General features: G+C 38.9%; 3 protein-coding genes across 4 annotated transcripts in view; 2 read left to right on the top strand and 1 right to left on the bottom strand.

Moving 5' to 3' along the window:
• Positions 1-9,990, bottom strand: part of LOC113021946 (guanine nucleotide-binding protein G(s) subunit alpha) — a 36,189-nt gene extending 26,199 nt beyond the window's left edge. For both annotated transcript variants that reach the window (XM_026166838.2, XM_080301591.1), the window contains exons 1-2: positions 8,356-9,990; positions 6,314-6,386 (exon numbers count right to left, since the gene is read on the bottom strand). In XM_026166838.2, coding sequence (XP_026022623.1) covers positions 6,314-6,386; positions 8,356-8,494 — 212 coding nt within the window. In that variant the 5' untranslated portion in view covers positions 8,495-9,990. The remainder of the gene's footprint in view (positions 1-6,313; positions 6,387-8,355) is intronic.
• Positions 9,991-15,857: 5,867 nt separating this feature from the next.
• tubb1 (tubulin, beta 1 class VI) lies at positions 15,858-19,681 on the top strand. Its single transcript, XM_026166834.2, has 4 exons — positions 15,858-16,013; positions 17,351-17,459; positions 17,600-17,710; positions 18,181-19,681. Exons 1-4 carry the CDS (start codon positions 15,957-15,959, stop codon positions 19,323-19,325), a joined length of 1,422 nt encoding a protein of 473 aa, XP_026022619.1. The 5' UTR covers positions 15,858-15,956; the 3' UTR covers positions 19,326-19,681.
• Positions 19,682-21,191: 1,510 nt separating this feature from the next.
• Positions 21,192-26,709, top strand: prelid3b (PRELI domain containing 3). The gene is made up of 6 exons (XM_026166841.2): positions 21,192-21,356; positions 22,463-22,631; positions 23,756-23,845; positions 24,569-24,639; positions 24,749-24,851; positions 25,250-26,709. Exons 1-6 carry the CDS (start codon positions 21,325-21,327, stop codon positions 25,364-25,366), a joined length of 582 nt encoding a protein of 193 aa, XP_026022626.1. The 5' UTR covers positions 21,192-21,324; the 3' UTR covers positions 25,367-26,709.
• Positions 26,710-27,492: the final 783 nt, after the last annotated feature.

Below are 27,492 nucleotides of genomic sequence, written 5' to 3'. Positions count from 1 at the left end.
TCAGTGTCAGTCCCAGTGGATTCCAGTGGAAATGTGCTGTGTAATATTAACTTCTCCAGGATGTATTTGTCAGCCTAGAGCTAAATTATATCTGACATCAGTATTACGACTGCCCCACATACACAGATATTTTGTTTATTTGCTGACCAAGTGCAACCACTGAATTTTGCTGATACCAAAGAAGAACAGAACAGCTTGTCTTAATTTTGACAATGACATTCATTAATAGGGATGGGTACCGGTATCCGGTGCCATGATGGCACCGGTTCTGACATAAACGGTAGTAACCAGACCGAAAAGCAGCGCACATTTCGGTGCTTTATTTCGGTGCTTTTTTTTCCTGAGCTGAGATACACTTCTAGCCAATCATTTTACGTTTCCGAGGATAGTAGGCGGGTCCAGGTAGGTACGTTCTTTTAGAGCAGAGCTACAGATTAAAAATGCCCAAGGCGAAGCGGTCAAAAGTCTGGCTGTACTTCACAGCAAAATATGCAAACTCAGCAGCAACAAGTGCTTTAAGCTGATACTGTCAAAGGAAGTAACACCTTGAATCCGATGAAACACCTGGCGACGCATAGCGTTTTTTTTAAAAGCCCAGAAATGCGCCGTATTTGATAGCTTGCTGCGAGACCTCACACCGAGCACATCTACTGCGGGTGGGTTGCCTGTTATGCAACATCCCCCAAAAACCCGGAGAGGAGCGTCCTGGCCCCTAGCCCTGCCAGTGTAGCAGAAATGATGACGGATGATGATGGCAGCAGCAGCCATTCTTCTCTGCATGAGTAACTTAATGTTGTTCGTGTGTGATTTACGTTGAGTAGGCTAACCACGTTATTACATTAATGCACGTAAGGTGAACTAGCAAACACCGTCGTAGTTACATGCGGCTGTCTTCTTGTTTGATGGCAGATACTCCCTTCACCCTGGCCAAAAAGGCTAAAATGACCAAAGAAAAAGAGGGAAACAGTTAAACATGAGAGGTTTTTGGACAAAGTTTGTGTTTTTTTCCAGTGTTTAAGCACTGCTTCCAACCAAGAGTGATACCATATATGCCCTATAGCTGCAGAAAAGGCTAACATTGTTATCTTTTTACAAAAAACAAGCTGACCATGAGAGGTTTTTGGACCAATTTTGTGTTCTCCATTCTTTAAGCACCCGTTTGAGCACCGTTTGAGCACCGGCACCGTTTCAAAAGTACCGGTTTGGTACTAGTATTGGATAAAACCTAAACGATACCCATCCCTATTCATTAAGCACTAAACCACACAGCTAGTTGATTGTTATAGTACATTTTTGTACTATAGTTTGAGAAGTCATGAACACCAAGGAGCCCAAAGTACTGCTAAATTAAATAATACGGTCCACATTTTGTCCTTCCTTGTCGTTGTAGAGATAAACAGAATTTCACAACATGGCAGTTCATGCAATCTGTGGGCTTTGCTGATATCGCGAAGCACTGACGTCACACAGAAACATAAGTGCTGGATTCCTTCAAATGTGTCCTGACAAAACACAAAAGTCTGGTTGTTGAAATTCAGATTTGATAATGAATTCCACAAATATCTCAACAATGGGCTACTTAACCTTACAGCAAGAATACAAACCCTAAAATTAAGCGTATACAACTTGTGCTGAAGGGAAAGATTTTAAATTAAAGGCATGGGTGGATATCTCTCGCTCATGCGTCCTATGTAAAATGTAAACAATACTTCCCAGTTGTAGCCACTTCACATGTTAATATAAAAGCACATGTGGGCATTTTAATCAGCTACCATCGCTAGCTGGCACTGAAATAGTAAAATATGTCAATATTTTAACCAAAAATATAATATTTCTGGGATGAATGCTGGTCATTTCTAATTGATATTCGAATCTTTTAAAGCGTTGTTGATAATAAGGTGGATTAATAACAATTATATCAGAACAGGCAACACAACAGCAGCACAAATTCTCCAAAACAACCCCGTGTCACTTATTCTGAGCACTTTCTGCCTTATTCCAGATGTGAATTTTTGCAGTGATCCTCATTCTCACCTATGACTATTTCTCCATACAGAGACCAACACAGCTGTACAGATTTCTTTCGTCTGCATATTTACAAATATTTTTAAAAAGCACCCAATTTCTCTAAATAATTGCCATTTAAATTCATGGCAGTAGGATATATTCCTGACTGGTGAAAAAAAACAAGTCAAAAAAGCACAGAAGACCTGAACACGCACTGCAACTGACCTAATGACATGAAACGCAATCAGGCTAAAAAGAGAAATCCACCCCAAGTACAAAAATCCATTCAGAAAATTGCTTTCACAGGATTTTTGCACACATCCCTGTTTTGTTTTTTCAAGGCAAATATTAATCGATTCCTTTCTGATTGCTGGTCAAACCAGTCGCTGACTCTATGTGACAAAATTCACCAAAACACATGCAGTAAGCAGCTTCAGGTACTTTTCCTGCTATGAACATATGTGTCACAGTCAGTAATCACTAACTAACAGCAAGTCTGTGAATAACTTGATAAAAGGTCAAATAAAACCTGACTGTGTTTGAGTTTGTGATCTCTCTACGGTCTAAAGCATAAGTGTCAAACTCTGGCCCGCAGCCTAATTACATTTGGCCCGCGAAGCCACACCAAATTACTATTAGAGCTGGCCTACTGGTATTATACAGCTAATATATATATTGTTTAGTATTAAGCTTTGCTTGTTCCATATTCAGTTTTTCAGCAAAACTTGTTTGAGTCCATAAGAAAAGATTCATTCTCATATCTGGAGGAAGATTTTTTTTTTCAATAAATATTAATGTTAGCCCACGACTTTGTTCCAGTTTTGAATTTTGGCCCACTGTGTATTTGAGTTTGACACCCCTGGTCTAAAGGAAGCTTTGCTCAGGTAACACTCGAGTACAACCATGAGTGCACTCTGTTGACCACTGTTGACCTACCAAGTCCAACAGAGTCAGTCCTTTCTCCCAGTTAAACTGTCATTAATCTAAAAGAAATGATGTGAGTTTCTAAACTCAGCTGCTTTAAATCAAATCTCCTAGATAACAGGCTGTAATTCATAAGGCTACAGCTTTTATATCAAATTATTAACATCATTCTATATTACCACGGTATGCTTTAAAGTGAGCTTAAAAAGCAAGTTGCTAGCCTATGACTCGCGTCCCTCTGCTTCACAGTCAGATCCATCTCTCACTCATAATGTCTCGATTTATTTTAAAAAAACAAATAAAATGGTGATGGCACAAATACTCAGTTTGATGTTAGTCTATAGGTTTACCTGGCGACCCAACCTTGTCATGTGTTTCATTCTCTTTGTCTAACTTGTTTATATTTTCTTCCAGTTGGCTTATTGGTTGACTCAACAGTTGTAGCCTGTCTAAAAAAACAAATAATAAAATAAAATAAAAAAAATATTGTCCTGATGCTTTTTGGCTACATCTATGTGAACACTCCCACTCGCCTGAAAATACAACAAAGTGATTGAAAGCATTGTTAAGAACATGCCAAAGTAGCATGTGGTGATATAACCCTACCCATAAAGAAATCCCAGCCAATCAAAAGTATACAAGCAAGCAGCAAACAACGCAGCACACGGCAGCTTCACCTCCATCCTAGCTGGGAGGAGCCAGGATGTGAGGAAGCAACATGAGTGAGGGAATTGAGGCTCCATGTGAATGTAATGAAACTCACTCAAATGCTATATTCCTCACACTAGGACCTCCACAAGATAAATAAGTAAATAACAGATCACCTCTATTAAAAGGAGCTGTCCTGCTCAGTCATCTCTCGTGTCCCCCACCCATTTCCTGGTGTGTCACTAAACACCACCATCATCATCATCATCCCACTACCGGCTCCTTACAAATACCTGTGCCTGACCTTACCTTGAATGGCAAAGCCTTGCATGCAGAGGGGGAAACCCACAGAGTGAAAAGGAACCCTAACAAAGACTGGGAATTCATCACTGCACCGGGGCGCCTGGGTCTGTGAGAAGCGTCTGTTTGATGCGACCCAAAAATAAGCACATGATGATTCTTCTAGCCCAAAACCCCTTTCAAGGAAACTGATGATTAAGAATAGAAAAATGTGACTTTTATTTCCACTGCATCAAGTTGGGAAGGAGTTTTAGGAAATTCACAAGACAGGGTGGCTAAAAGCACCCAAAGCCATGTTTCCACATGAAAAGCTGACAAGGACAAAGCCTTCCTCCTGTGCCACACAACTTTTCACTAATTTGCTCCACAACAATACAAAAAAGCCCCAACAACTTTATTTTCCTGACTCACAGGAATGACAGGAGCTCCTCCCCTCTGTTAAGAACATCGGGTTGAAAAAGTGAGAATATGTTTAGTAAATTTTACAGTTTACCAAAAGGAAAAACCTTTTACTTCTTTGTTATAAATGCGAGACAACATAAAGCACATCTAAAGCTGTGTAATTACCTTTAAAAGGCATTTTGCTGCTTAAACTTTCTCTAAGCAACCTTTTTCAGTCACTGCGTCTATTTATCAGTAATGTTAACAAACAGCTGGCTCACAGCACAACCCAGACACCAACGCAAACTTGCAGTAAGTACAAAAAAAGACAAACTCATGTTACTTCAGATGGTACACAGTTCAGCAGAGTTCTCCATAGGGATTTTGATTATGAGCCATAATACTGTAGCGATCCAAAGTGAACATAATACGAGGTTTGATATTGTGAAACGATGGTATGATATCAACCTTCCTTAAAGACATTATATTCACCATGTTGCAGAAAAAAAAACTATAACCAATCAAATGGCAGCGATCTTCTACCAGTGTGATTGACAGGAGATCAGTGTTACCATGGAAATGTTTAAATCAAGCTCTATTGTACCAGTGACAAAGTTAGACAGGAAGTGGTTGGTTAGAAGGATGTCCACCTGTTATGTTGGGCAGTAATCAGTCCATACCAGCAGTTAGGCTAATGTTAGCTAACATTAGCCAGAAGAAAGACCGTCTGATGCAACTCGGCTAGCAAATATTCATCCGGCATTGGTAGTCTTATTAAATAAACTTTTTTATCCTTATACTGACACCAAGGTGTACATTTATCTTTCAGCCACTGTAGACTGCATATAAATGACAAGCATAACAGGTCAGGACAAACTGGAGTTTGTCTCCTCACTGATTTGGTTGATGCTAATTGTAGATAGAACGCGAGTACGTGCTCTGCCGACGTCACGTTGACTTCAGTGCACTTAACGACAGGTGTCATTACTAACAATGGTTTTCTGGAAGAAAGAGTCTCTGGGTGTTGCAGAGGCTTAATTCCCAATTGTCTACACCTGACGAGGCGTGGATAAAGGCATGCCTCAGGTTGGCTCAGGGAAAGATGCCACTTCTTACCTTCATGCTCTCCGGGCTGTCGTCTTTAGCTGAGGTTAAGTAATTTAAAATAAAACCAATGTTTCTGCAAACTCTGGACTCAGTCTACACTTTATGTTGCGTCGAGCCGGGCTGTGACATAAGGACCTGGAAGTCTGTTTTAATTCTTATAAACAATGTGGAGTATATTTAACCAGCATGCATCCCTACTGATTTTAGAAAAGGTAAAAACCAGAAGATCCTGCTGTGCATGAAGTTAATACAAAGTAAGGAACTACTGCAGCAGTGCTTCTGCAATCTAAAAACAGTTTACACTCGCTGCATTACGAGGTTTTATAAAAAGGTAAATGCCTCTTAAAATACTGCACTTGATGCATATTGTTTAACCCACTATGATAAAATACTAAGATATATATATGGAATTTGTTGGTGTATAGACATGTATAGAATATTTTTTTAAACAGTTATCATAAAAGGCTTTCAATCTGATTTACCATTTTCACAATGAATCCAATAACATTTTGTTTTTTCTTTCATTGTCCAACTAACACTTCAAATACAGTATTTCTATTAGCTATAATATAAAAACAAGCTGGAAACAGCTGCTAATTCATCACTTCTAAATATATGGTTAAAGAAATTATTTATAGGCAAGAACAGTAACATCCAATGCTTCTTTTTACTTCTGTATTTAAGGTGATTTTAAAAGTAATAACTAACCAAGTCTCCTGCTCTACCTGAAAACTTGAAGACTGGTGGGAAAGGTATTTTGTATCAGTGGTATCTTCTTAATGCCCCATTACTCCTCTCCAAAACATCATTACATAATTTAGGTATTTGGTCAACAAATATGTCAGTACCTGAGCAGATATCCATCTAAATGGGTTCCTTTACTCTAAAGAGAAACTGTGGGAGTGTTTAGTGAATAGTGAACTGAGGGGGAACCAGCGAAACTTACTCTGCGTTGAAGCCATTAACGTGCAATATTCGCATCTGTTTGACTATCGTACTTTTCCCGGATTCACCAGCCCCTGAAAGCAGAGAAACAACAAGTCAGACAAGAGTTTCATGAAGTTGTACAAGCAACTAAAATATCCAGGAAGGAGCAGAGATGGAAGGCATTTTGATGTTCCAAGGTTAGACGAGTCCTGGAAGCACTAAACAGCGATGCCTTTAATGATTTGAACTACAACAATGTTGCACCTTAGCAGAGAAGTCCTGTCCATTGTGCACAGACATTGCCCTGTCACAGGCCTTACCTACTTTTAAACAGTGCATGTTACACAAAAGCCAAAAGGCGAGACCTCGATGTACCCAACCTAAGAGTCAAGAACCTTTTACTTTTCTTATCTCTTTTTACTGCTCTTATCATTGACTGCTCTTATCTTATGTATGAAGAAACTTGAGTTTTACTTGAGTATTCCCATTTCAACAGTGCATTTTACTTCACTGTGTTTAAGAAGGAAATATCCTTTTTTAAAACATTACTTCATGTATTTGTTACTTTGCAGTTTCTGATTTTACATTAAAAAAAACAAAAAGGTCAGCGTATTATACACACTGCATTGTTAAAGATTAAACCGGTGGTTCCTGCCACTTCTGGCTAGTGACCTCTTCCAAAGGCAGTTCCTCCAAAGAGAGATTTCCCCTTTAAACGTCTCATTTAAAGAACAATTTTGAGACCCATTATGTCACAAAGCAACACACACAGACCAGAAAAGCAAACCTCATGACCCCTTAGATTTCTCCTGTGACCCAAACCCTTATCTTGGGAACCACAGGTAACTTCATGAATTGTTCTACCTCACCTTGGCAAAGCACTAAACACTAGGATACTACTTTTAACTTGTACTACGCATTTTATGCAACACTGAATCGTAAATATATTTAACTTGTGTAGTTTTACATAGGGAGGCTGATGCACGACACGTGCACTTTCACCAAAGTCTGCCCCTTCTTCCAGAGGCGACAAGGACCAAGGAAAAAAAAAAAAAAAGCTCCAACATGTAGACAACTATTCTCTCCCCGAGCATGTCATTCAGGAGAAAAACTGCTAGACCCTGAACCCTGATGTTAATAATTAAGAAAATAAATTTCTGGATAAGAACAGCCTTCAACGTGTCCTTGCAAAACTGAGTGTGAAAGGAGCCCGGCCATCACATCTCCATCCCCAAGCACCAGGAGCCAGCCAGGCTACAGGCCTGCTTTTCAGAGAAGGCGTAGAGCGAGAGAAACAGGCATTCAAGGCAAACTAGTAATCCTAATTTGCACTCTGTAGTCCAGCACAAGGGCTGGCCTTAAGGTTCACACTGCATCATGTCAGGAAGGCTCTCGTGATGAGGCCAAAAATAGCTTTACCAAATAATGGCTAATTAGAGGATATTAATTTCCAGAGTGGGTGGTGTGGACGGATTATGCAAAAAGAGAGAGAGAAAAAAAAAAAGTATGTCATATGCAGTATGAAAACTAGGCTCAACCAGGATGTACGCAGCAGCCACAAATGAACCAGATCACAAGTTTGGTTTTTTTTGGTTTTTTTTACATGTGTGGAGGTGAGAAAGAGCCATGCACAAACGCCCGCGAGTGGCCTCCCGGCCTCTGCGTGGTGCCTGTGTGTGTGTGTGTGTGTGTGTGTGTGTGTGTGTGTGTGTGTGTGTGTGTGTGTGTGTGTGTGTGTGTGTGTGTGTGTGGTTCCCTCACACAGATGGTGGTGTCTGTCTGCCCCCCTCTCTCTCACATGTTCTGCAATCATGCTCCATAATATCCCATGAATGCAGACAGGCCTGCTTTTTCAACTGTCCTGTGCCAAGACGCTTGAAGCGAATTAGTCGGGACTTCATGGCGTTGCATCAGTTCTTGATGCCTTGCTGTAACAGTGGTCCTTACACACTTTTCATGGGTACAGTCTGCTACAGTGGCACCAACATGAGTTAAACAGGTGAAAATGCTGTTTTGTAGGAACAAAATGGAAACAGTAATGTTAAATTTCACAAAACCTACCCAACAGCAGTAGCCGGTGAGTTGCCCGGTATATCTGTTTGTCTTTTTGGAGCTGCTTCTCAATCTTTTTGTTGGCTTCCCTCTGTGCCTTCTCCTCATTTCGTTGGTCTTCAGTCTTACTATTGCCAAGGCAGCCCATCTTCCCAAAAACCCAGTTGCAGGTTCAGGGTTTGGAGGCAGGGCGGTTGATATGGTTGGGGTAGGTGGGTGAAAGAAGAGGGTGATGGTCAGAAAAGAGAGGATCTTTTTTTAAATCAATCCCAAATTCCTAGACTGGCCCAAGAGAGGAACACCTGGCTCCAAATGGGTGACATGTATCTTGCCAGATGCAGAAGAAGTAGACGCCAGGTAGTAGACAGTGAGCTTCACCAGGCTTTGGCAAAATGTGTATGTGTGGAGGAGGGGATGGGGTGGGGGGTGTGGATATTTACTGGCAATTTATCAGCAACAGATCAGTCAGAAAGGAGCAGAGCTACGATGCCGCCCTTCTCAGATGCTTGATTCCTGTAGTTTTTTCCCCCACTGTAAATCCGCAATGAAGTCATCAACATTGATATGAGAGTGGATGTAAAATTTCCAGCTTCTGGCTGCACATGAATGAGTGTCTAGGGATGGCGATGGTGCTGGTGGTGGGGTCCAGATTCCTTAAAGGTGTATTTTTTTTACCCCCCCTTCTTTTCCTCCTTTGTTTTAAATATACACGTATGTATATTTTCTCAAGCTTTGATGTTAAATCTTCCTCAGCAAATGTCTCCTCCGGAGCCCATCTTTGGCAGATGCCTCACTACTCTGCCGTTCAATTCATTTCCACTCACAACCAAAAAGAGCCCCGTTTTCTTTTTTTCCATCGACTCTCCCTTTAAATATAATTTCAATTTGAAATCCTATCTCAGGCTGGCCAGGAAAAAAAGCACATTAACAGGGCGGATGGGGGAGAAATTAAAAAATTAATATTTCCTCTTAAAATGACGGCATGTGAATCATCAGGCTACAACCCGGGCTTCTGTCTCCACCACAACAGTCACATTATATATAGGAGCCTTATCAATAAGATCCCGTTTTTAGCCGATGTCCAAATTATTTCCTCTCCCCCGTAAGTAGATGCTGGTGCTTGGCTTTTTTTTCCTGAGGTTTCACGAGAACCCCCCCACCCCCCAAAGAAAAGAAAAAAGGAAAAAAGAAAAGAAAAAAAAGGGGGGAAAGAAACAAGGCCCCTTCTCCGTCCTTTTTCTCTCCGTAACGTCAATTTATATTTCTCCTCACATCAGAAAGCTTCTCCGGGGCCGAGCTAAGGCGGTGTTTGGCAGCTGGATGTCCTTGAATATAGCGCGATATCCAGGTGATATTCGTGGAAAATCCTCCGTTATTTTCCCGTTTGGCGCAGGTACAAGGCGCTGTCAAGTCTCTCGGATTTTTGTATTCCCTTTGAATCCGTATGGTAGATTATGGTTACATGTGCATGATACATGAACATACCGCGGTGTTTTCAATCACTGGTCCAACGGCGACGCTGTCATTTTTAACCGCCGACAGGCCGCGGTTGCTCCGATGAACCGGTCGGGGAGGTGAGACTCGTTTCTTTGCTGTGTTACCCTGAATTATTTTTGCCCACCTTTTTTTTTCTCTGAGAATTGAACATTGAGATAGATAGCGTTGTAGAGGCGGGGTGGGGCAAACGGCTCTCACGGAACCCTGGGAACGAAGAACCGTGGTCAAGTTTTCCGGGACGGAGAAACTCGACTTCCGCTGGAAGCTTTCACAATAAAAGCCGAAAGGACGCATAAGCGGAACTAATATCTTAAAAATAGATGTTTTCGTCCTTTTTAAGTATTTTTTGCTGACACACACAAAAACAAATACAGGGTGTGTATACAGTTAGGTCACACGTCTTTGATTTAATGTTTTTCTGTGTTTTCATTTTATTTGTATTCTTGCACTCTACAAGACATTGCCTGATTGTATACTGGACCTTTGTGCAATCCCTCAGTTCACAGTTCACTAATTCGAGGTCATTTCTTACTATTATATATGAGAGTTTATTTTGACTGAAAAATAAATAAATAAATAAAAAAGATGCCATCCAAGTCAAAATTACTGGTTCTCATTTCAAATTTTAGACTTCATAACTTGAAACTTCTTTTTCCAAAAGTTTGAGTAAGTTGAAAATTACATATTATCCCACATGTTTGGCCTATGGCTGGCAAAAATAAAATAGTTTTGGTTGTTTTGTTTATTTCTTTCCGTGGCCTGAAAACAAGCTTCCATAATAATTTACAAAATCTCTCTGTTGTGGCCTTCTTCAGACACAAAAAACTTGTGGACTGATGTGTATAATCAGTAATAATAACATAAAACGGTAATTACAATGGAGGTAACGTAATAGTGATAGGGGTTATTTCCCCTGCAAAAGGAAAAAAAAGGTCATAATTTTTTTTTCACCTTATATTTTTAAACTTCACCATCATACACCGGCTGCACCTGACATTTCAGAACAGTTGCCTTTGAGGGAAGTGGCACAAATAGGAAGTTGGGCTGAATGATGACCTTTATCCTATGATTATACCTTTCTACCTCAATGATGGTGCTCTACAATGTCCCCATTTATAGGTAGCAATGAGTCATTAAATGATTTGAGTACAAAAATCACATCAGCCGTCATAATTTTTTGGGTTAAAAAATGCAAATAGCTTGTGATTTGTTTTGATAGCAAAGGTCCTCACAGTGATGTGTCATAAATGGCCTCCACAGTAATGTGCTCTCAGCCCCATCCAACACTGGAATTTTAGACTTCCAATTTTAGACAGCACTTTCCACCACTGTTACCACCAAATCCAAGAAAATCTTTTGAACATCTGGGTTTTGAGGGATTATCTGGTGGCACATGGTGGTATAAGACCTTACTAAGACAATTTATGTTGTTTTGTTTAACCATTAAATATACAGGGGTCGGGGTCTTTTAGAATTCTAAACCATGCATTTAATAAAAGGGAACGTCAACAGGCTTAGATTTGAGCCTTGGCTAATTTGACCAGAGGTCCCAACGAAACCCCAGTACTCCTATAAGTGTAAGAAAAAAGGGAAATATTTTCAATATTTTATTTTATTTACTTATTTAACATGTGACATTTGACATTGATTCACTAATGCAAATCTATGTGGAGCTCAGGGCAAAGGGTTCCTGATAAATATAGCCCTGCAGCAACAGAAAATCCCAGAAAAAGCTTAAAATAAAAATCAGGCATCCAAGCATTAATTGAAGAAAAAAAAAACAACAGCCTTTGAAACTTTTGCTATGTGAAACATTTATTCTTTTCACAGATTTTTGCAGTTCTTCTAAAACTGGCTTTAAAATCCTCTCTCTGAACTGCACAAAACTTACAGCCACACAAGTGGAGTTTTAATTATTTTTAAAATATATTTAGTAAATACATAAATTTTTTTAGTGTGTGTGTGTGTGTGTGTGTGTGTGTGTGTGTGTGTGTGTGTGTGTGTGTGTGTGTGTGTGTGTGTGTGTGTGTGTGTGTGTGTGTGTGTTAAAGTATAACGTTTCACCTGAACTGCGAAAACAGAACAAACATCAATACATTTAACCCACCCACCAAATCTTAAGGCCGAGAAGGTACTTTTGGCTTTTATTTTGAGGGTAATGTGAGAGTAACGCTCGTTTCCGCCTGCATGCCACTTGACGCATCTGGAATGAAGCAGGGTCGGATCACATGATTGCCCGGAGCGTCATGAAGCAGAGGTACAGAAGGGGAGAGGCGCCCTCTTTGAAGCAAAATGATTATTATCCTGTCCGCCGCCTCATTCAACACCTCTGACAAACTTTACATCAAGTTATTCAAATATCGGCTCATAAAGAGATTAATGCTTCCATATACATTCAATCGCAGTAACACCGCTAGGTTACTAATAACAGGAATATGCTAATACGACTATCAACAGTTAATAAGTGAAGGGCAACAATCTTGTTTACCAAATTCTTCAGGTGGCAAAAATGGGGAAAAAAAAGTCCGTGTAAAAAGTAAGTGATAAAACTTGCAGCCTTTCCGAGCAAATGTATCACATGGTTTGTTACAAATTACTACTTTAATGGCATGTTGTCACATCTGATAGAAAAAGTAAACGTAAGCTCTCCGTTTATAACATTATTATTGTCACTTCATTCCAAACTAAACGGTGATTATAAAAGTCAAATTAGCGCTGTCAGTTATTTGAGAACGAAAAAGAAAGTAGCGATGCCCTGTTGGAATCGCATTTTAAAAGCTGCGAAGAAACTTTCATTAAATTACAAAAGACTACAACAGTGAATGCAAAACAAATGCTGAGACTCTGATAGAGGACTTCAGGAGGAGAAGGATATCTATAAATCATGTCCTGCCTTTCACAGTCTGCAAACCAATTCAACACCTAATGGAGCTTCTGAAACAGCGTTTACAGGGCTTTGCCAAAGACCACTGAGGTCACATTGCTTTAGTAACTCATGGTTTTTATTAATCTGGCATTGAGAGACTACCAACACTTTTTAGGGTATGTTATGGTTAATGCTAAGACTAGGATAGACCTTTATATATATATATATATATATATATATATATATATATATATATATATATATATATATATATATATATATATATATCTTATGTCTATAAAAAATACAAAAAAATCATGAAGCTGAAATGTGAATTTAGCATCCAGCAAAAACAAGATGTAATAATATTAAAATTTTTGTCTTTCTAACAATGAATATTGTGCTGTCATTGTTAGTCATGAGCGAAATTTAGAAGTCTCCACCTCGACGTTAGGTACTCAATAAATAGTTCCATGCCATCTTTACTTTGATATAACGGAAGTTTATTTCAAATGAAAGAACAATTATTTTTGTCATCTATAAGTCAAAATTGGAATTATTATTTCAGAAATTCAAGCCTTTTTTTCCTCAGATGTTTGAGTTAGTCAAAATTCTGATATAGCCACATATGGCTGAAAAAATTGTTTGTATGTTTGATTGTTTTTTTTCCACTGCTGGAAACAAACTTCTATAATAACACACAAAATCTCTGTTTGCATGATTATTTGTTTATCCTCCTAGAGCATCAGGAGCTAAACAACCAATCTTGGCACACAGGTACATCATAGGCCCCCGGAGGTTCTTATCTATATCAGATATTACAATGTCATCATGTTGCCAAGGAACCACCTAGCAACGTGCTAAAATGACCAGTTTTTAGTTGTTATTCATGCAAAACAACCTTTAAAAAGCTCAGTATCATTTTATTGTTGGACAACAATTTATCATTTATATCCACAAAAGTTTAAATATGCGTGATATTTTACACCTAGCATATAAATAGCATCTACCACACATATGTTTTATTTATTTATTCACTTTTCTCACTCTGATTAAGTATATAGGTTTGCCAGCAGCATTAACAAGCCTAACATTACTGTTGCATGGACATGTACTTGTAATAAATACTTTAATATTTAATTTACCAAATACTTTATTTGGTAAATTTTGCTCATTATTAGAGTTCAAAAGGATTATCCGAGATACGCTCACTAGCTAATGACCATCCGTGAGTGTGTGGTTTCACAGTCACCCCCATCCCACCCCCTCGCTCATCACATCTGGTTTCAAAACACCAAAATGATGACAACAATAATGCTAAACATGAGGTAAAAGGTACATCAGAAATTTTGAGGTAACAGGTCGTCAGTAGCTAGTGGGTGAGATCACACTGTGTTTGCTTTGAGGGCTATATCACTGACGTCGTACAGATCCTGGAGTCTTAACAGTCGTAACAGAGTATTAAGAGCAGTCTGAAGCCTGAACTTTGGACTTATTCCTTATACATCCGGTGACCTTATTAACATCCATTTTTTGCCGTCTTTACTATGTACATTTACCATTGTAAGAGCATATATGTGACAGAAAATCTGGAAAAACATAACACTTCATAATGGTTCTACCCTAAACTTACTGACGAGCTGCAAAAAGCAATAAAAACAATTATTTAAAGTAATTAAACAGACACTGAGAGCCATTCAAAAAAGGACGTCCTGTCATCTTCACTCACCTCCTGGCGATTTAGATATGCAAGTGGCTCTTTGGCCTTTAGATCACAGACGGATGCATGTAAAACACACACACACACACACCTCCCTCCATAAATGTGTCAAACAGCAAGAGAAACAAGCTCAGGGCAAAACACATAAAGGTCATCAATGACAACTAAATGCTGCTGTGGCTCACTAATGAATGCCCACAGACGAGTGAAAAAAGACTAATAACTTCAATTTCAGAAGCAATATAAATGCAAAATCTCTGTAAACAAAACTTTTCTCAGTTCAACGGCGTTTTTGTCGTCGCAAACCACGTGCACTTCGCTTATAAGGTTTTGCCAGTATACTGAAAGGAACTTTGTACAGTCACCTGCAAACTGTCAAAGTGGGTGGTATCATGAACTATGACAGTAAAAATCTCAACAAACGCAAATGATTTGACCATATGTGGCATTTCTGTAGGTGTGAGCAATAGAGCCTTTGTCCTTATGCTGACCTGTACTGAAGGTACAGTCAAGGAGAAAACTTACACTTAAATAATTATGATATTTTCTGTGCACACTAACTAATAAAGTAAGTTAAAAGCTATGACAGGAGAATAACATTTGTCCTCTTTGTTTATCTCTAAATCACTTCTCTCAACTATAGTAACAATAATGATGGTTTAATTCTGTTTAAACCAATTTGTCACCCAAATTTGCATTTGGGTGACATAACTTTATTCAGTTATATCATGTTATGCTTACATAAATCCTCTAGATGGTAGCATCTCTCACACATATAACATTCACTGCAAACAGATGTATCTACAGTGTTAACATTATTTTCTTCTTATATATAAACGAGCATGCTTATTGAGTGTTATCTGACGCTGACCAGAGAAACACATCAGCTTCCATTAATTTCTGGTTCACTTCCTTCCTTCTTTTGCCCAGCTGCACAGCTCAGATGTTCTTTTTATATCCAATAAAATGTCGTGTTTTGCATTAGTACGACAATATTGCAAAGTATTAAAATATTCCAAGAGCTCACCTTACTTCATCTAAACATGTTTCAATTGCCTTTTATCAACACAAAATGCACAGGTTTATTGAATATGAATAAGTTGTGTTGATTTAACTCAGTTGTTTAAGTTTCTGCCAATGTCCACTATTGAAATAAATAAATCCAACTTGGCCTTTTTTTCAGTGTAGAGGTGTTTTGCAAGTCTACAAAGTTTTATACAAAAGGAAATATGCCATGCCTTTTTCATAATTAGCTATTTATATTTGCATATGTGAAACATACAGATATAAAAACAAATCTAAAGCAGACATGCTATGTCTACTTACTAATGGAAGCATAAACAATGAATGGTAAACGCTGCTATTCTGTGCAGTTTCCATTGTGTATCATGGGTCTCTCACATATTATCAGCAGGGGTGACTCCCCGACACTGCTGGTGACATCATTTCTTGTCCTATAAAAGCTGACAGGAGGACTGAAGACTATCACAGACCACCAGCTGTTCTGCGTACTGTAGCCCGACCATCATGCGTGAAATTGTACATCTGCAAATTGGACAGTGTGGCAACCAGATCGGCTCAAAGGTAAAATAAATAAAATATATAGACAAATGCATTAGCATCGTTAAAACTTCTTATGTAATTCTTAAAAAGATTATTTAAAGATGCGTCAGTTTGACTATAAACCACTTTTTACTCTAATTGTGGTTGAGATAAAATGACAGAAAATACTTTTCTTTACTGGCCGCATTATTTTGCTTTTTTCTATTTCGGTGTATATTGTCACATGCAATTTTTCTTTGCATATCAAAAACAGTTTTGAGTGACACAGGGTGTTCCCTGTCAGGCATTCAGGCTAAAGATAAGAGCTAAAATGAGAACTGCAGTGCGAGCACTGGGTGTGACATTTTTATCGTCGCTGACACAAAAAAGAGAGTGAAACTACAAGATAATAAAGCTGAAAACATAACACTTTTAGATACTTTTAAAGTTGACTCAAGATGCTGACTTTAAATAACTTTACCATTTGTACAACTCGAGATCTGAGCTTGAGGAATCTGTTATTAATTCTGTATTGTTTATGTAAAGATTTCCATTTGTACAACCTGATGTGTCTAATACGTAAAACTAAAAAAATGTTAAAAGATAAAGTCAATTATTGTAGCAGTCAGCGCAACTTAATTAAAGTCATTTCGAATATATTGCATACGTGGGAAGTTAAACAAACTTGTTGATTTTTGCAGTTGAGACAATTTTTAAAAAAAATCTAATTTTATGTCCAATAGCAAATTCTGCACATCGTGTGTGTAAATAAACTCCAGTTTAATCCAATTTACATGCAACAGAAGAAAGCTTTAAAAATCATAAATGAACCAACCACTTCCTTATTTGTTAAACTACACACCCTAAATTTTTTTATTAATCTTAATGCTATACTCACAAAACACAAAGCACAAAATAATCTAAATCTAAAGTGTATTCAGAGGCTGTTTGAAATTAGAGAGTAACAGTTTGAACTCAGGGCGGAAAAGTAGGGGTCCGGACAAATATTGAGGGATTAACTGGTGGAACATTCAATATGAAAATGTAAAATAAATGTTTAAAAGTAATGTGGTAACCAACTTTAGTGCTGATGTATGGTTTTCATTTTTTTTTTTTATCTATTAATTTGGTGAGACGTTATAAATTTCTTGTTATTTAGAAAAAAACAGTAGATTTAACAGCCTGATATTTTAGCCTACACCTTTTTGTTTTAATGGTCATTAGGGTTGTAAATACTGCAAACAGTGATCAAAATATATTTTTAAAGAAACCATTTAAAGACCTTAACATCAAAAGTGTTAAATGAAGTATTAATTTTCTGCATCTGCAAACATTTTTGCTTCTGCTTATGTTATACTGATGCTTTTATTTCTTGGCAGTTTTGGGAAGTGATAAGTGAAGAACATGGGATCAACGCAACAGGCATTTATGAAGGAGACAGCAACATCCAACTGGAGAGGGTCAACGTCTACTTCAACGAGGCGCACGGTGCGTTATTAACTTGAGCTGCTTTATCTGGCTTGATAAATTTCAAATTTTTATTTATAAATTCCAGCTGTTTACAAATTTACAAATAAACAATATTAAAATTAATTAAGTCTTTTTTAAAACTTCAACTGTGTTTGCAGGTGGTAAATATGTCCCCAGGGCCCTACTGGTGGACCTGGAGCCTGGCACCATGGACAGTGTAAGAGGAAGCCGCATTGGGGCCCTTTTTAGACCAGACAACTTCATCCATGGTGAGATAATCAATAATATGCAAACTCTGAAACTCTGAAACTTTCTGTCTCACATTTCACTGCTTTTGATTTTCATGACTTTTTGAGAAAGGAGGCTATATGCAGTTTACTATATTATACACTACATGTTGTGCTTTGGATTTAGAAAGCTCTTGGATAGAGTTGTACAGTGTAAATGCTATATTATTTTTATAATATTAGCCTTGCAGTAAGAAAATAATAAGGTTTCCATCTTGGCTTTATTTAAAAAAAAAAACCCAACTGAGTTTGACTTATTGAATTTCAAAAAGTAAAACTGGTAAAACTGATAAAAAATTATTGCAAAATAGCTGTGCTAAGCATTTAACCTGTGAAAAGTTGATACATTTACTGCCCTAGAACTGAAAAATGTCACAATTTCTTTTCTTTTTAAAATTGTGATGCATGTTATCAGTATCCTTGACCTACATACATTTATTCTGGCATTACAGGAAACTCAGGAGCTGGGAACAACTGGGCAAAAGGCCACTATACAGAGGGCGCAGAGCTGGTGGAGCAGGTGATGGACAGGGTGAGGCACGAGAGTGAAAGCTGCGACTGCCTGCAGGGATTCCAGCTGGTTCACTCACTCGGGGGCGGCACTGGTTCTGGAATGGGAACCCTCATCATCAACAAAATCCGTGAGGAGTACCCCGACCGCATCATGAACAGCTTCAGTGTCATGCCGTCGCCTAAAGTCTCTGACACGGTGGTGGAGCCCTACAACGCTACGCTGTCAGTCCACCAACTTCTGGAGAACACTGACGAGACCTACTGCATTGACAACGAGGCCCTCTATGACATCTGTTTCCGCACGTTAAAACTGACCACGCCGACTTACGGGGACCTCAACCACTTGGTTTCCATGACCATGAGCGGGGTCACGACTTCTCTGAGATTCCCTGGACAGCTCAACGCCGACTTGAGGAAGCTCGCCGTCAACATGGTGCCCTTCCCTCGCCTTCATTTCTTCATGCCAGGCTTTGCCCCTCTGACGCCACGTGGCAGCCAACAGTACAGAGCTCTCACTGTACCGGAGCTCACCCAGCAGATGTTTGACGCCCGCAACATGATGACAGCGTGCGACCCGAGGAGAGGCCGCTACCTCACGGTCGCTGGCGTCTTCCGTGGTAGGATGTCCACCAAAGAAGTGGATGAGCAAATGCTTGCCATCCAGCAGAAAAACAGCAACTACTTTGTGGATTGGATCCCCCATAACGTGAAGGTCGCCGTGTGTGACATCCCACCTAGAGGCCTCAGAATGGCCTCCACGTTCATTGGCAACAACACAGCCATTCAGGAAGTGTTTCGAAGAGTGGGCGAGCAGTTCGTCATGATGTTCAGACGGAAGGCGTTTCTCCACTGGTATACGGGGGAAGGTATGGATGAATTGGAGTTTACGGAGGCAGAGAGCAACCTCAATGATCTGGTCTCAGAGTACCAGCAGTACCAAGATGCCACTGCTGATCTAGATTGGGAACCAGAAGAGGAAGAAGAGGAGGGACCCTCACCATCAGCAACAAGAAAGGCACAGTCTAAGGTGGAGGTTACGTTGGAAACAGTGACTGAAATGAGCAAAGAAGCCAAAGATGAGTAGAAGATAGAAGAAATGTTGGAATATTGGTATTAAAATGAACTCTTACTCTGTAGTTTGTCGCATCTGTTGTTGGTGTAAGTGATAAAAGGTGCTGCAACATATTTGCAACAATAATGGTGATTGTCTGCTTTGTATTCTTAAACTGATCATGTGCTTGAATGTGCGTTTTCGATTTTTTTTTAATTTCACAGTAAATTTGTTAAATACTATTTTTGCATGTATATATGAAAAGTAATGTTTTGGCAGCAATATATATCCATCAGCTTTAAACATGAAGTGTCACCTTTACACTGCTTGACCAGTATCGTTTGCATTTTGCATAAGTTGTGATAGCAATTAAAAACAGTAAAACAAGAGTGAAATTTTGTTCCAACAATGAAAAAGGAAAACCATATTTTTACTTTTAATTCAGTGACACAATTTTAAGCTAAACTGGACTAAACTCAGCTCTACTGATGGACGTTCCTCTGACAGCACACTGACACTGATACCGGCTAAGGCTGTCGCACAGTTTCCTCCCACTTTCACGAGCCTGGGGTATAGAGATTACTCATAACTCGAACAAACTAGCTGCACTCTGAGATAAGTACACATGCTGCCAAGATGTCCAAGTTCAACCGCAATAAAGCCACACTGCACTGGGATTAAAGAAAAGCCTGTAAATCACACGGGGGTATAGGTTATGGTGACAAGTGCAGTATTGCCCCACAGAGGACAAATTCTACAATGTAGCAACAAAGCTAGGAAGGAAAAACAGCTGTTATGTTTACCAAAAAGCAAGCAGGGTTAATATCACTCAAAAAAGAAAAGGACTGACTAAAGAGAGATATTACTTCTCATTCTCAATAGTTTGAGTATTCAGTAATAACTCAAAAGCTATGTAAATGTTAAAAAAATAACTTTATTTCACATAATCCTGTCCAGCAGCATTAACATTTATTGTAATTTTATTGAATAATTATGTAATTAACCACAAGATATCACACTCAGCTTGAAAAAATTACTTGGAACTGTCTTGCACTGGAAGAGATAAGGACACCAGTTTTTACTTGACACAGCACTCACAGTACTAGCAGTTCCCAAACTCGTCCAGTAGCTCATCTTCCCATTGACAAGGACGACCATTTACCCCAAGGTTGTTACTCTGAGCCAGAACTAGGTATGACAAAACACTTTCAAAGAACACTTTTGAAGAAGCAAAACTTGACTGAAAAAACACTGCACACAAAAAAACTAAAATATATTTTTTAAAGGAAATGTGAGTATTGCTGTTTTCTGTGTAACGCATATTGCAAATTTTCTAAAATATTGCTCCTGAAAAATACCGCCCACAGTTGTATATATATTAAAAAAATTTTTTTAAAGATCTGTCAATAAAGATTTGTTTTTTGCTATATAAACTAAACTAAACCTAACTGAAAACTGAGCAAAAGGGGGGGAAGTGAAAATAAATCCTGTTTTCACTCAGTAAAACAAGTCTGTCACTTCATAATTGCGCAGAGAAAATTAAGAACGTAATAAAGACTCGGGATCTACAGAGCCTGCACACTTATAACCAAGTGCTGAACCATTACATGAAGATTTGATCTGTGACTCCGTCCTGTTGCATCAGCTGAGTAGGTCTTAACCTTCAGCTGAGTTGTGTAACAGACAAGGGCGATATTCACAGAGCCTGCCAAGCCTGATGGGAAAAAACGTATTATGCATACTTAAGGTGATATGTTATAATCACGCTTTTGTTACATCGGTTAAGTGAATTGTCCACGGACATTTACGATAAACTATTTCTTATCCTTCTATTCCAGGGTCAGCGGACTTGTACGGCATGTGCCACAGTAGCGGAAGTGCGTCACGCACCCGTGACTTGCTCTGGTATGAAGGGAGGAGACATGCGGTTGTCTTTGAACGTGGTTCACCCCGGTCTGTCAGTGCGTCTGTGCCAGTCTACCGGCTCTTTAAATTACCCCCCTTTCACCAGCAGCGATCAGCTACCTAAACCATGAAGATCTGGACCTCAGAGCACATATTCAAGTGAGTAAATTACCCCTGCAAAGCGTTTTTATGTCCGGCCTGCAGGAGCTCGGTGTGTGGTTCAGCACTTAAGTAACGCTAGTTTTAATCCGCTGAACAACACACGTAGGGTTTATAACACAAAACTGTAACCAGACGATGTTCCTAACTATAACTAACGGACTATGTAAGTGAAATATAACCTGTCTACGGTATAACTTTACTGTCGCTAGCTTGTATGCTAAAATGACATGCTAAGGAGAAGTACCAGACGTATTCTATTCGTTGTCAGTCTGTGTGTAATTTTAAAAACAATGTAATGCTTAAAAGAAGTCACGCAAGTTCATAGGTGATTGTAAAAGTATTAACATAGCCATGGTGTGTGCGGAACTGCCGGTTTCTGGTTACAGATGCTTTTGTCATTGCATAATCAGCCAGCCAGGTCAAGCCCTTGGTGCGTAACCTTTCCCCTACATCTCCGTGTGCGTCACTACGCAACGGGCCAGTGCATGGCAACCACTCAAAACAACATTTTTACTCAATGAGCGCTCTTTACTGATGTTTTGTTCAAACATTATATATCTACTTAACTAACTTTGGATGGATATTTTGAAAAATTGGAAAGTGGGAAATTGTTTAGACTCATTAAAATATTTTGACACATTAAATGCTTTAAACACAAGTTCGAATCTTTTTTTTTTTTAAATGATCACATAACAAAACATTTTTTTGTTACTAAGTAGTGGTTAATTCACTAGTCATTTAATTGTTAAATGTGTGTATTGTTAGCAAACTCGCTTTAGCAGTGTTGGAAAATATATTCATACAGCCAAAAAAGAAGAAAAACATGACACAAATTGCTTAAATGAAATAGAATAGCTACCAAAATGTAACGCAAAGGACTAGTTTGAGATATTATACAAAGGAAAGAGAATAAATTAATAGATGTGAGATAAAATGAGTGCTGATATTGGATTTAATGTTGATAGCCAACATAAAATGGTAATTTATAAAGAATTATTTTAGCTCTGTATTCAGTTTGTGTAAATATAATGTATAAGACATAAAAATGTGTATTTGGCAGTTTTTATTTGTTACAATATTAATATTTTTCTTTGCTTCAACAGCCACCCTTGGGAGATGGTGATTAAAGCTGCTATGCAGAAGTACCCAAACCCCATGAACCCCAGTGTGGTTGGGGTGGATGTTCTGGACAGAAAAATTGACACACAAGGATGCCTCCACAGTAAAAGACTGCTCAGCACAGAGTGGGGGCTTCCATCTATAGTGAAATCTGTGAGTATCAAAACCCAGCTGTGCATCACTGACAAACGCACAATCTTATCAAATGATAGAAAAAGCAGATAGAAGCGTGGCAATGGTGAGAGGTTAAGGCTTTCCGTTCAACAAGTGCAGCGATAACCTAACAGGTTATCAGGCTATTTCTGTCCAGGAATAGTAGCAACAGCTGACCTGTCTGCCCAGGCGGGTTCATGGCTGCGTGCCATGACTCGTGCTGTACAGGACACCGTAGTGACATTTCTGTCATTGCTCAGATGTAACCCTTTACGCCATGTGATGTAACTTTCCGTCTTTGTATGTCAGCCCAGTTAAAACTAGCAGTCTCCTGAATCGGAGCAGTGACGGAAGCCTCTGAATATCTGTCATGTCATTGAACTTTTCCTTCTGACCCTCACTTTTTGAAGCCAGTAATGATAAGACTGCAGAAAGCTGATATGCTACATACTGTTTAACTGTTTAAATATTAGGAAATCAGGTGCTGTTCGTCAGCACTGACCTTTGCTTGGATTTCTTCGGGTGAAGGAATGCTCACTCACTACATCTATGACTAGCCTCTGTAATTCCAAGGACAGACTATGACCCGGTGATTGATAGTGTATTAATGTAATCTTTAATCAGATTGCCTCAGTCTCTGCGTATGAACTAGATCCATCTTATGGATGATGCCCTGTGACAAAGGTCTCCTAGGAGAGTTGTAGTTGTGGCAAACTAAATCATCAATTTGAAGCTCAAGCAAGTGGAATCAGCCTTTTCTTACTGCAGTCTATTTTGCCTCTTGTACTCTGGAAAATATGGCATATGAGTTACAAGAAGTTAAATTATCACATGGTGCAAATGTTAACTCGCATTAAGGTGTCGTGGTATCAAAAAGCCTCTTTTGGAAGTAATCCATGGAAGTAGTAATTTAGTGAAAACACAAAGTGTTTACTCAGCTGCAGCCTTCATGTTTCTACTTAAAACACAGATTAAGTAACACTTCTTCACATGAACTTTAGAGTCATTAGAAGGTCAATTATGATTTCTAACCTCACTTTTTTGAATTATCTTTGAATTATCTGCTCCATTTCTGAAATATCTTTTAAGGTTTGTGTAAAATGTATCTCTCTCTTTGTCCTCAGCTCGTTGGTAACGCACGAACATACACTTATGTTCAGGAACAATCAGTTATTGATCCCAAAGAGCAGACTTTTGAACTTCAGTCTTCAAATGTGAGTACTAAAAAGTTTTAAAAAATTACAAATATTGTATAAACACCTCCTGTTTTTTGGCTCACAGTGGGTGAAAAACCAGATTACCGAGCACGGATCAAAGCACACTTTTACAGTCGTACCTCGTTGTGCTGCCAGTTGAATATAGACCATGATGCTGGCAAGCAGGAGCAAATCTGATTTCATTTCTGACTGCTAAGAATGGGAGAATTTTTCTTACATGTTCTTATGAGACCTGTTTGACATGCACACATCTGAAGAGTTTCTGTGACTTAATCCTGGAATCAAGTCCAACTTGTTAAACTGCGTGAGAAGTCACTTCTTAGCAGAGTGCATTTTAACTTTAGAGGCACATGTAGAGTATTTTGGAACTAAAAAAGAACTTCAACTTTGTGATTCAATCAACTCGTTAAGAGCATGAAAATCTTCAAGTCTGATACTTTTTTGATTTAGTTCAGTCTCTTACTGTTCTTATTGTCTTGGAGACACCATATAATCTGCACATAATTTTTTTTAATGGATTAATAAGTATTCTGATTTGTAACTAGTCTGTTGTGAACTTGCTTCACCGCACCTGCAATAATGGAAGAATTTGAGTTCTTTCTTTTTTTCTTTTTGTTAATGCCTTTTCTGGTGTTTTAACAATTGACTTATGGTTATTGTCCTATTGCTGTAAGGCATGATCTCTCCATAATCTCCCAATTTGCATTTCCCTCTCTCCAGATCACATTCACAAACATGGTATCTGTGGATGAAAAATTAACATATAAACCACACCCTGAAGATCCAGAAAAGTAAGTTTTAACACTGTTACACTGATGTAACATGTGTTATAAACACTCTGAGCTTGAAGTGTCAGATTGTTCAATGCACACCATAACTTTGATTTCACGATTTTTTTAGAACAATATTGACCCAGGAGGCTATCATCTCTGTGAAAGGGGTCAGTCTCAGCAGCTACCTGGAGGGAGTTATGGCCAGCACCATCTCTACTAATGCTGGAAAGGTAAGAGGTTCCTTCAAACTGTACTGAGATTGGTAAAGTTTTAAGTAGTTTTGCATGTGACTAGTGTTGGTTAAATAACTAAAACCTAGCTGTAATTACATATAGGCAGAAGTGTTTATAGCCATTGCAAATCGCAAGAAAAGAAGGGAGATGATAACTGTTATGCTGGGGCAGTAGCAGCAGGTTTGTGGCATTTCACTTGTACGTCCAAAAGTACTTGTGTGGAAAAATCTTTAAAAACTACGAGATGACTAGTCAACAGCTTAACGTTCTCTCCAGACCAGTCGCTGCATGAAGTGGGTTTACGTGTTTCAGGCACGCCGTCTCTTCTGTTCTTGTATTCTACTTGATGCAACTCATTTTCCCGTGAACTAACATTTCACTTTGTTCTCGAACAGGGCCGTGAGGCCGTGGAGTGGGTTATCAGGCGACTGAATACAGAAATCGAGGAGCTGGCAGCCACAGCACGTGGGACCATACGCACCCCGATGGCTGCTGCAGTCACAGAGAAATGACACCCAACTCTGGTGTTCAGCTAAGTTTCAGATTGGACTGCACAGCAGAACAGCCAGCCTCCTTCTATGATACTCTGGTCCTGTTTGGTGCTTTGGGGATTTTTGTATTATTTAAGGGTACAATTTGGCATGTTGTGTACTTTTACCAGTTATATTCTAAGCCGGAGACTGCTGCCTAAAGGAGGTCTGAGTGGTTTCTAGTGATGCGGCCTGGCGGGACTGCTTTGATAGGGCGCTGAAAAGTTGGTGGCTCACTCAGGGACATTTAAACACTACTGCCATTTGTGTCTTTGAAAAAAGGTGCAATGTGGAAGGACTGGAAACACAAGAAATGTGCCAATGCAGACGCTGCTGTTTGTCTTTACAAATGCCTTCTCCAGGTGTGTATTCATCTGGCAGAAATGTGTCAGAATGCCAGCATATCGTCTCTGGTCCGAGCTTCACGTTTACAGCAGAAAAACAGGTCATGGTGAGACGTATAGGAGTGACTGTAACAAATGCGTACACTGAGAAATGATGGCTGATATTAGCCATGGAGGCGGCATGTCAAGCGCACTGAATGTCATAAATGCATGCAAGCAGGTCAGATTAAACGGTTTGGGTTATCCACAGTGACCACAGTAAGGTTTGTGTAAGAGAGCCACCTCAACAGTGTTTTCGTATGGGACCTCAGTTACAACAACAGACTGTACTAGGTACGAATGCAAGCCTGATACTAAACTGTACTGATGTAATGTAATAACTTATGTCATTGAGGTATTTAAGTGAAATGAAGGGATCAAAGTACTTGCCATATTTATACTTTTAAAAAGGTATAGTAGACCTTCTCAAATGCTGCTTTAATGTAACATAAACATGAATCTGTTTACTGTGTAGAAACAAGGGTCAGACTTCTTTTTACATACTAAACATGAGGTCGTTTCAACTGAAGTAGTTTTATCAGCACGTGCATAATCCTGTAAGCATGATCACTGAATGCCGGGGCCGAAAGCTTCACAATTATTACCAGTAAAAGCTGCTACATGTGCTAAGCAAGCTTTTTGATAAAACTGTTTCAGTGGATACTCTGTGTTTGAGATAGTCTCATAGTGGGAATCTGTGTGGCGATGGTAAACGCACAACTTTCTGTCTATAACATATTTATAAATATTTTTTATCTATGTCAGGGATATTTATTTTTGGAAAAAGAACAATTTGGAAGAGCAAACTATGAGTTTGGTTGATTTTTAAAGGAAAACAACATGTTCACGTAATAATTTTTGTTTTCTGAATGGGTTATTGTGTAAAAGATTCTCACCAAATGCAGAATGTGTGAATAAAATATTTGAACCCTTTTTATTTAAGAGCTTTTGTCAGATATTCTTTCTTGTTTTCTGGTTTCTTGCTGGAGGCAATGGTTGTATATTTTAAACACAGAGGGAGTTACCTGACATAAACGGGAAACGCTGCACATTTGACAGGATGATTGAAGTTCTGACTTCATCATGCAGGCGCCACATGCTGCCACGTAGTGGACAAATGTCACAGTTACAATTTCTGGGAAAAAATGAAGGAAATGAAATGATGCTAATTAAAAAGAATTATTTAAAATGTTTGTGGAAGAGGAAATGATTCATATTTTATATATTTTGGGTGACATATTTCTACAGGACTACTGAAATTTAAAAAATACTGAACCCCAAGTCAGACTGATTTATTTTGAACCAGTGTATGAGCAGCTGTGTTACATATCTGCAGTGTTGGGAAGGTTACTTTTAAAATGTATTCCATTACAGAATACATGCCCCAAAATGTATTTTGTAACGTATTCCGTGAGTAACGTATTCTGAATACTTTGGATTACTTAATATATTATCATGCTGCTTATAACTACATGAATGTGATTTATTACTATTACTGAAGGTCCGCGGCTCACAGCCGAAAACTAGCTTTACTTTGTTGTCTGGGTCAGGTTTGCTAGCGAGAGACCGAGAAAGGCTGCTCCAAGGAACTTATTGTTTCAGAGGAAAACACGAACACAGTGTACAGTCGAGTCTTAATCGCTTACTTACAACTGGGCTCATCAGGCACTCTTCTTGGCTGCAGTGGTTATTATTATATTAACATGCTTCCAGCTCCCGTTTCTG

Source organism: Astatotilapia calliptera, chromosome 5, assembly GCF_964374335.1.
Source record: "Astatotilapia calliptera chromosome 5, fAstCal68.1, whole genome shotgun sequence".
Taxonomy (NCBI): Eukaryota; Metazoa; Chordata; class Actinopteri; order Cichliformes; family Cichlidae; genus Astatotilapia; species Astatotilapia calliptera.
Note: the sequence above shows the minus strand (reverse complement) of the source record. Positions and strands in the feature narration are given on the sequence as shown.